Source organism: Sarcophilus harrisii, chromosome 2 (genome assembly GCF_902635505.1).
Source record: "Sarcophilus harrisii chromosome 2, mSarHar1.11, whole genome shotgun sequence".
Taxonomy (NCBI): Eukaryota; Metazoa; Chordata; class Mammalia; order Dasyuromorphia; family Dasyuridae; genus Sarcophilus; species Sarcophilus harrisii.
In genome coordinates, this window is record NC_045427.1 from 478,224,583 (window position 1) to 478,234,264 (window position 9,682).

The 9,682-nt window shown below is 47.9% G+C and overlaps 1 protein-coding gene across 2 annotated transcripts; it reads left to right on the forward strand.

The window, feature by feature from the left end:
- Positions 1-436: 436 nt before the first annotated feature.
- On the forward strand, positions 437-7,988 carry ALAD (aminolevulinate dehydratase). Of its 2 annotated transcripts, none has more exons than XM_031954659.1 (12): positions 437-530; positions 3,634-3,767; positions 4,565-4,637; positions 5,103-5,199; positions 5,360-5,495; positions 5,650-5,733; positions 5,926-6,014; positions 6,324-6,379; positions 6,502-6,589; positions 6,764-6,850; positions 7,194-7,323; positions 7,886-7,988. In XM_031954659.1, exons 2-12 carry the CDS (start codon positions 3,734-3,736, stop codon positions 7,945-7,947), a joined length of 936 nt encoding a protein of 311 aa, XP_031810519.1. In that variant the 5' UTR covers positions 437-530; positions 3,634-3,733; the 3' UTR covers positions 7,948-7,988. The 2 variants fall into 2 exon arrangements, with proteins under 2 accessions (XP_031810519.1, XP_003757355.1); XM_003757307.4 differs by having other exon boundaries at positions 4,587-4,637.
- The last annotated feature ends 1,694 nt before the right edge of the window (positions 7,989-9,682 follow it).

Below are 9,682 nucleotides of genomic sequence, written 5' to 3' on the forward strand. Positions count from 1 at the left end.
GACTCCCTGCCACTCAGGTGGTTCCAATTCTTCCTTAGACTCCCTGCACTGGTCCCACTCTTGACCATTCGAGTCTTCTGTTCACATTGTGTACAGTAAACAGGCCAGCAATGTCTTCGTCATCTTTTACCAGCCAGCGTGGTCCCCCTTGGAAGCTCAGTAAATGCTTGAACCCTTCCCACCAGCCATTCAGCTGGATAGCCGGGGCCGAGTCACGTGGGACTTTCATCTCAGCAGGGGGCCCTGCTTCCTGGCTGTCCCCGCCTTCTCGGGCCGCCCTCCGGTTACTCTGCGAAGCTGGGCTGAGTAACGTGGGCTGGCGGGCACCCGCGACCCAAGCATAGAGGGGAGGGGCGGTGACTCGGAGCCGAGCCAGCCAGTGCAGGGACAGCAAACAACTCCGGGGGCGGAGCCTGGCCGAGAGAAGCTGCTTCCGGGTGAGCCCGCCCCACCCCCACGTGGGCTTACTTAGTCCCACGGTGGCCACCTCCGAGAGCATCCGCGCTCTCTGCAGCTCTGTTGCACTCCTGGTAAGCCGGGACCTGGGTTACGGGGTGACGAGTTAGTGGGCCGGGAGAAGCGGGGCTGGGGAGCCGGGGCGCCGGGAGGCCGAGCGTGTCCGCGATCTGTCCTCCCGGGGGAGCGTGCGTGCAGCCGACCCTCAGGTCAGCCGGGCGATCCTGGCTGGAGGGTCTGCTCCCCCCGTCCGAGGGCTCCCCTCTCCGTGGGGCGCGGGGAGGGGCGGGAAGCCGGTAGGAGACATCCCAGTGCTTAAACCACGGGATGTGGGGGTTGTTTTTACCTAGGAAATGGACTAAAAGAGGACAATTGACTTGCCCAAGGTCATGGTGTCAGTCAGTGGCTCTGTTTTTCTGGCTCTCCACTATCTGGTCTCCTGGCCCCGGAGACTCATTTCTAAACGCGCTGGTTCCTATTTCTGCTTCAGTAGAGCCATCCTTCCCCTTGTGGCAACCTCCTGGATGAATCTTCTCCCCGCATCGGTGCTGACCCAGGCACAAGCCCCCTCGGCCCTTCCCTTGGTTGCCCTCTGACTTGGGTCGGGGGGCCTGCTTTGCCTGTGGCTCCGTCCCGGGGATTTAAGTGTCTCTGATGGAGGCCGAGTTCTTTTCCTTTGACTGCTACAATAATTGCACATCTGTGAGGCCCCTGCGGATATGGAAAGCAGAGTGTCAGGGCCCAGAGCCAGGGCTGGGGTCACATGGCCTGCCCTTGAGTATACCTTGGAGGCCTGACCCGAACTCGCCAGCCAGCTGGAGCCCTTGAAGAACTGACCCTAGAACTTTTACCTTTTCTCCCAACTCCCAGGACCAGCTCAATATCAAGCTCACTCCATCTTAAAAGCTATCAGGGCAAATCTGCCCGTCTAGGGAAGTGGGAGTCTAATGTCCTTTTTCTGACCTAGTAATTTGATTTCTCAGGCCAGACAGTATCTCCCCTTCCCTCCTCCCCTCCCGCCCTCCTTGGCAAGGAGACTGTTTTCCAGCCTGTAAGCTTGAGGAATTTTTTTCTGCTTCTGCCTGGCTGGCTGTGCCATTGTCTGCTCCTTTCATGCCCCTCTAGGTTCTAATTGTTTAATGTGATGGTATTAACAATCACTCCCTTATAACCTAGCACCTTCAGGAGTGTCTGCTGAGCCTAGCCTCCAGGAACGTTACCATTCTTTTGTTGAAACAACTTTTGGTGGTGATGCCCACTTGTTGCTGACCAAGGAAGAATTCTTCTCCCAGTCTTTTTTTTTTTTTAAGACAAAATTTACTGGTGTTAGATGTGTTATTGAAAGTGTTTGGATAGGGAGTAGTCTAATTCTGGCATTACTACTAACTGTGAGTTTTGCGCTCGGCAGCAATTTCCTCTGAAAACTGAAGGAGTAGGCTCCTTCTAGCTTTAATATCTTAAGACTCTATAATAATTTCTCCAAAGCTGAGCCATTCCCATCTCCTGATATGTAGCACCTGGATCTTTTTGTCAGGTTCCCTGAACATTATTGCTGCTGGTGGCAAGCTGTGATCTCAAACTCTTTCACTGAATTACTAGTAAAATGATAAGAGAGCGTAGTATTTGACAAGTAAACCTATTTTTGAAGGGTTTTCCTTTCCTCACTATCTTCCGAAGCTCCTAAAATATAGAACAAGTCCTTCTCAGTCTATAACCTTGCCTAGGATCTGACAGCGTAAAGAAGTCAGGCCTTGTGAAACATTAGCAGCTTTGGCTGAACGTGTGGTAGGAGTTGGAACGGTTGACTCTAATGAGGTGACCGAATTACAGGGGATTTTACCTACCCAAGACTAGCCTATTGCACTATGATGATGCCCAAGAACTGGTTGTTCTTAGGATTGCTTAAGGGACCTTCCTATTGAATGCTAATCTTGAACTTGCTAAGGGCGAGAAAAGGGAAAGGGTTGACATCAATTCAGAATACCTGAAGAAAGTTTTCTCACAAGATTTGACCTTCAGAAGCCAAAGAATGGGCACCAGTATTAGTTATCTGCCCCCTCCATTGTCCTGTGGGTTCCCTTGCACCTCAGAAGTGTCAAGAGTCATGTAAATTGTCAGAATTGGAAGAGATCACCAAGATCTTTTCAGTACAACCTTATTTTACAGATGAGGAGCCTGGAAAGGTCTGTGGGATATGAACACTTGGGTATCCTCTTCACATACAATCTATAAACCCGTAGCTCACCTCTGTCCCAGTTGTGGCCTCTCATGAAGTGTTTGTGGCCCCAAGATAGGCTTTTGGAGAGAAAAAATAAAGGGCTGAGTGTATATACTGGGGAAGGTGGGAATAGCTGAGGAATAAGAATCCAGGGATTGTAGGGAAGGGGGGGGGGACATGTTGGGGGGTGGGGGAGACAGACAGTGTGTTGGCCCTGGGGTGTGGCAAGAGGCTGAACTTGTGTTTCTAGTGATAACATAACCTTCTAAATGGCACTGAGCCTTGAAAATTAAGATAAGGCTTTTAGGTTGACTGGGAAAGGAGCCAGAAACTGCCCAGTGTCAGAGTTCGACTGTAATGGGTGAAGCAGCAGGAGCTCCAACCTCCTGGTCACAATAAGACTGGAGGAGACCCAATCTAGGATAAACCAGCCTGGAGAATTCGGCTGGCTGTACAATCAGTCCTCCCACTTATCTGCCTGCTAGAATTCTTGTTACTACCTCAAAATTAACAAGTTTAAAACTGAACTCCTTTCTCTATTCTTCTGGCCCAAAATTGTTACACCAGCCTTTTAATGCAGTGTCTTCCCTTTTTTAGTCCATGCTAGGCCTGCTGCCAGATTCAGTTTCCAAAGGCACAGCAGATTGTCACTTAACTCCTTTGCTTCCCTGTTCCCTTCAGGGTAAAAAGCCTGGTCATCAAGGCTGTTTTACCTTTGCTTGCTTTTTCATGTTGTGTATTTGTTCTGTGTGTTGTATCTGTATGTATGTACATATATATATATATATATATATATATATATATATATGTTTATACATTTGTATCTTTTTTTTCCTTCAGTGAAACTGTAAGATCCTTTGGAGCAGGAACTATCTTGGAGCGCCTTTTGTCTTGTTAAAGCCCCTGGCACAGGGCTGGCTATGGGGGCCTTTAGTAAATATTTCTTTGCTTGTCTCCAGAACCCCTGCTGAGCCCCAGTCATGCAGCCTGAATCCTTGCTTCACAGCGGCTACTTCCACCCCTTGTTACGAAACTGGCAGACAGCAGCCAGCATCTTCGATGCCTCCAATCTTATCTACCCCATCTTTGTCACGTAAGTTCATGGGACTGTGTCCAACTTCAGGCTTACTTGTGGGGTTTGAGAGCAGGAAGAAAGGTCTGCAGGGGTCTACTGAGTGTTTCTTGTACCAAATTGATCTGATGAAGGTGTCTGGTTAGTAAAGCAGGGTCATCTGGCTGCCTCTTCTCTCCTGGGGGAAACTATAAACCATATTTAGGAATTATCTGCTCCTGACCCTCCCTGTTTTACCAACTTGGGCAAATAACTTTTCCTCTCTGAGCTTATGCTTTGTCTGTAAAATGGATATAACAATCCTTCTCCAAAGCTCACAAATACAATGATCAGATAGTTAGCAAAGTACTTTGAAAATTGTAAAGCTTTCACAGTCATAAAATTTAATCGTGAAGTATTATTATTATTGTGGGGATTGTTGATTCATTCAAGAGATGATGAGAAAGAGGCTGAGTGGTTGTGCAGACCACTTGAGTCCTGTTGTAAGCACCATGGGACAAACATCTGGTCATAAATTTTGCTGGGGTTCAGAAAGTTTATTTTGTTATTTTAACCAGAGATAATTAGACTATGGAGGGTCTTTTCATACCAGTAAGAAGTACAACACTTACAAAGCTCATGTATTAATCAACAATGTGAGTTGTGGCTACTCCTGGTACAGATTACTGGTCTGTCCAGGACACACCCCTATACCCTTGTGGGTAGGAACCAACTTTTAATTCAGAGGATTATTCCAAGGCACTTGATTCTCCATTTTTATTTCTGCTTGGCCCTCAAAATCATCTTTCCCCCTTATCCTTTACCCCATCCTCCCACAGCTTACCCCTCTGCTTCCTTCAGGGACATTCCTGATGCTGTGCAGCCAATTGAGAGCCTTCCTGGCATTTCCAGGTAAGAGAAGCTCCTGGGAGATCTCTAGAGGAAAGAAAGAATGGCTATGATTAAAAGGATTCTAGGTTGGAATTCAGGAGATCTGGGATCTAATCTAGGCTTCCCCACTCACTGTGTGACTATCAAGGGGAGTCACTTCAAACTCCTTGGCCTTCACTGCCACATGAGAATGACTCAATCTGCCCTACATATTCCATGGAGTTATTGTGATGATTAAATGAGAGAATGGATGCAAAACCACTTTAGGAAGTAGAAAACGTAATGTAAAGCCCCCCCCACCCTATAATATCCCCATGCCCTGTCACTCCTGCCTTGATCAGACTTTTATTAAACATCTGTACATGCAATTCCTTTACAAGAGAGTGATCCAGACAGGTCCAACCTCTCTTGCCCTGCCCAGCCTCAGTCTGAAACCCTAAGTTAAGGTCCTAGCCCAGGGTTCAAGCTGGCCTGTCTGCTTCCCAGGTATGGCGTCAATAAGCTGGAAGAGATGCTGCGGCCCTTAGTAGCCAAGGGGCTACGATGCGTCCTGATCTTTGGGGTACCCAGCAGAGTCAGCAAGGTGAGGACATGGGTAGCGAGATGTGGTGGGTGAAGAAAGGAGAGGCTAGAGTGTTGGGGAAGAGGAGGACAAGGGTGTGAGTGGAATGGGCTGAGAGTGGAGGACGTGCATCTGAGAGGAGGCCTGGATGTTGGTGATAAAGCCATCCTTGCTCACCCAGGATGAGTTGGGCTCAGGAGCTGACACAGAAGATACCCCCGCCATTCAGGCAATTCATCTGCTGCGCAAGGCGTTTCCCAGCCTCCTGGTGGCCTGTGATGTGTGCCTGTGTCCCTACACCTCACATGGTCACTGCGGTGAGTCCTGAGCTCCCCGATCCTACCGAGGATCTCTTTGCTCCACTTCTGGCAACAAGGCTAAGTCTTGGTGGAGTAATGCTGGGGTTTCCCTGCATTGGGAGGCAGAGGGGAGATCCCTGAGCCTTTCCTGAGTCCCACTGGTTTCCTGCAGGGCTCCTGAGAGAGGATGGCTCGTTCCGGGCCGAGGACAGCAGCAGGAGGTTGGCAGAAGTTGCTCTAGCCTATGCGAAGGCAGGTGAGTAACTAAGTGCTACACATCCTGGGATGGAAGGGAATTATAGGTATTTGAAGACCCAATTAGTTCTGGGAGACAAACAAAATGCAGAATCAGACTACATCATCTTCAGAATCAGACACAATTAGAGCTGATGGTAACCTTGGCAAGGGTCAAGTTCAATCCCCTCCCATCTTCTAACTCTTCCTCCAGGCTGCCAGGTCGTGGCTCCATCAGACATGATGGATGGGCGAATTGCTGCCATCAAGGAGGCATTGATCGCCCATGGGCTTGGCAACAAGGTAAGAGGGCAAGAAGTCAAAGTAGTGCATTGGAAGAGGTGGGGAATGAGAAGGGGGTGGTTGCAAGGGACTGGAAGCCTATCCCCTCTCCAACCCATTCTTAGAATCCACAGGTTTATTAGCTCCTAGGATATAGGGTTGTAAAATCCTTCTGCGTCATTTTATAGATGAGGTAGGTCTCAAAAAAGATAGAGGATTTATCCAGAGTCACAAGGGCAGTGATTAAAGTTGGAACCCCCTGGGGCTCCTGACTCCAAATTTAGAGCTCTTTTAGCAGAATACTCAGCCCAAGGAACTATCTCCCAACAGGTATCAGTGATGAGCTACAGTGCCAAGTTTGCTTCTTGTTTCTATGGTCCTTTCCGGTGAGTGAAAATTGGAGGGCATGAGAGTTAGCGGCCCCAGGTAGTCCTGGTAGTCCCAATCTGTGGTAAGACCCAGGAGCGATCTGTTGCTTCCCTCCTTATGACCTGGCTTTTCTCCACAGGGATGCAGCGCATTCTAGCCCAGCTTTTGGTGACCGACGTTGTTATCAGTTGCCTCCTGGGGCTCGGGGCCTGGCTCTTCGAGCTGTGGTGTGTAAAAAGGGACCTCCCCTTCCCAGCCATTCCTTTTGAGAGCCTTCCTTTCCACCCTCCCTTCCTTTCCTAAGAAGTCCTCCTCTCAACCCCAGAATTTCCTACAGTCTTCCCTGAAAATGGGTTTGAGAAAAGTTTCAGGAGTCACATTCTCTATCCCATGTACCTTAGGATCGAGATGTCCGGGAAGGAGCAGATATTCTGATGGTCAAGCCAGGGTTGCCATACTTGGACATTGTAAGAGAAGTAAAGAACAAGGTGAGTCAAGGGCAGAGCAATTCTGCAAAAGCAGAATTGAAAGCGGTGAGGATTCTGAAGAATTTTGGAATCAGACTGAGAAGGCCACATTTAGTCGTTTCTGATCCAGTAGCAATCCCCTTCTGTATCCTCTGTGACAGATCATTCAGGCTTCTTAGATAGTTCACCACCTCAGAATAAAGTTAGTCAGTCTTGTGTTATTAGTCCTAGAGTTTGACAGATAAAAGTCAGCTTGCTCAGGCTTGATCAGAATGGGGCGAGTCAGAGTTGGAGAAGATGGGAACATACTTCCTTAGGGGCACCATCAGCCACTCCCTGTAACTTAGCTCATTCCCCTCTCCAGCACTCTGTCCTGCCTCTTGCTGTATATCATGTTTCTGGGGAGTTCGCCATGCTGTGGCACGGAGCCCGAGCTGGGGCCTTTGACCTCAAGACTGCTGTTATGGAGGCCATGACAGCCTTCCGAAGAGCAGGTACGTAAGGCAGGGATTGGGAAGGAGTGGAGAGGATTTTCCTCTTCCACTTCTGTTCTCCTGCCAGCTGGGATACAGGAATAAAGAGTAAGTCAGTATTATGTGTCTGGACTCTGGTGGGATTGGAAGTTTTAGCTTCAGTTGAGAAAACAGACCCACAGTAAGGATGTGGTAGCAGCTTAATACCAAGACTTTAAGATTCACTAAATTATTTCCTCCCAACAGTCTTGTAAGGTAAATAATAGAAGTATTTTGCCCATCTTAGATGGGCAACTGAGATGTGGAAACTGAGGTTCTAAGAAACAAAGGATTTCCCAGGCTTGGATGTATGAGAAGCAGGGTCAGTCAGGCAATCATTTATTAAGCACCAAGCACTAGGCTAAAGGCTGGGTTTGAGCCAGGTCCCTCTCTAGCCTCGTGATGCTTTTCTGGTGACTGCAGATACAGCAGAGGTCCCAGGCAGTGCCCTTTGCTCCTGAGAGTGGGCAGCATACACAGACCAGCTGGAGCCCTTCATGCTAGCTCTCACACTCCCACCCCCTTTTGTTTCTCCTAAATACAGGTGCTGACATCATCATCACCTATTACACACCTCAACTCTTACAGTGGCTAAAGGAGCCGTGATGGACGGATAGAAAGTGCAAGAACTAAGAAATTTTTTTAAATTAAAAAAAAAGAAAAAAAAATAAAGAAGATAACCCAGAAGCCATAGAGAAGTTGAAACTTCTCTAAAAGAGATGATTCAGACCATCCCCTTCTCCCTTCTTCCTGCGCCCTGTACTCAGGGCTCCTGGCACCCACTTTCTTCATCCTGGGGAGCATGCAGTACCTTGGGGTTTCCTGGGAGGGCCCTCAGTGCCACCGCCTCCTCGGGGCACCTCTGCTTTCTGTGATCCTGTGGAGAAGACCCCGTTGCTCCTCCAGCTGCTCCAGATCCACCCTGCTAATCTCACCTGGACACTTCTCTCTAGTTTCTCTTAGAAAATCTTTAGCTCCTCGAATGTCTTGACCTGCTGAGATCAGGGAGATCTTATCTTCTCCCAGAATTATTTCAAGCCAACAAAAACCATCCAGCAATAAGTAAACAAGGAGCGAGGGTCCCTCCGAAGAAGGACATTGGGCAAAGAAAAATCTCTGCGAGTGAAGTGACAGCGGCGATTGGGTACCAGACATGGGATGAGGCCTCCAGCAGAATGTTTTGCCAACATCAAGTAGCAGAAAGAGCACTAGACCTGGAGGCCAGACACCAGGATTCATCACTGCCCCTTTGTGGACCTCAGTTTTCCTTCTGTATGTGAAATGGGGGGTCTTAGTACTTGTACTGTTGCCTCACAGAAGCTCTGTGACAAGCACCTTATGCTATGAAAATGTGAATCATTGTGATTACTTTAATCTCCAAGGCTGAAGTTTCTCAAATCTAAAGTGGAGGTCTTGGGCTATTGTTGCTGCTGCTTTATGTGAAGGGTAGATTCTGTGATTCTCATAGGCCGGTGCTATTCTCTGTGCTTAGTACCATGGGCCTGACTGTCCCCTGCCTGCAAAGAGCAAGGAAGGGTTGTGTTGGAAGCCACTCCCATCTAGTGTGTCAGACTAGGTTTTATCCGCCGTTTCTGAGTTAATTTGTGAAAGTTTTTTCCTCTTTAGGCCTCAGTTTCCTCATCTGTAAAATGAGGGTATTATATCTCTGAGGTCCCCCAGATCCAATGGTTAGTGGACCACAGGCTGACAGATAAGAGCTTTTGCTGAAGAACAGATTTGATTCAATTTTCCTGAAGGACAAATTCAGTTTAAATAATTCAGCATCATAGAATTTTGAAAACTAAAGGGATCTTAAGGATATTAAAAAGTAATAAGGTATGTTTTTAAAACAGCTTTATTCAGTCCAAGGACAAGTATTTGCTTTTCAGCTCAAGTTTGTTTCAGTTTGATTACATTTTCTGCCCTGAATCAAGCTTCCCATGTTCATCAGATTAACCAGAAGGGGTGGACCCCTTTCTGTACATTGACATAGTACTTAACTGCAGCTATACTATCTGCCTCACTGCAAACTTGTGGAGCAAATAGTGTAAATGCTATATTACACCCATTTAAAGGAGGAAACTGAGCCTGAGGGAAAGTAATTTTTCCCGATCATAGAGCCAGTCAGCGCTGGGAATGGAATGCAAACCTTCCAGGGGTCCTCAAACTTTTTAAATAGGAGGCCAGTTCACTGTCCCTCAGATTGTTGCAGGGCCAGACTATAGTAAAAACAAAAACTTTGTTTTGTGGGCCTTTAAATAAAGAAACTTCATAGCCCTGGGTGAGGGGGATAATCTTCCTCAGCTGCCGCATCTGGCCCTCGGGCAGTAGTTTGAGGAAC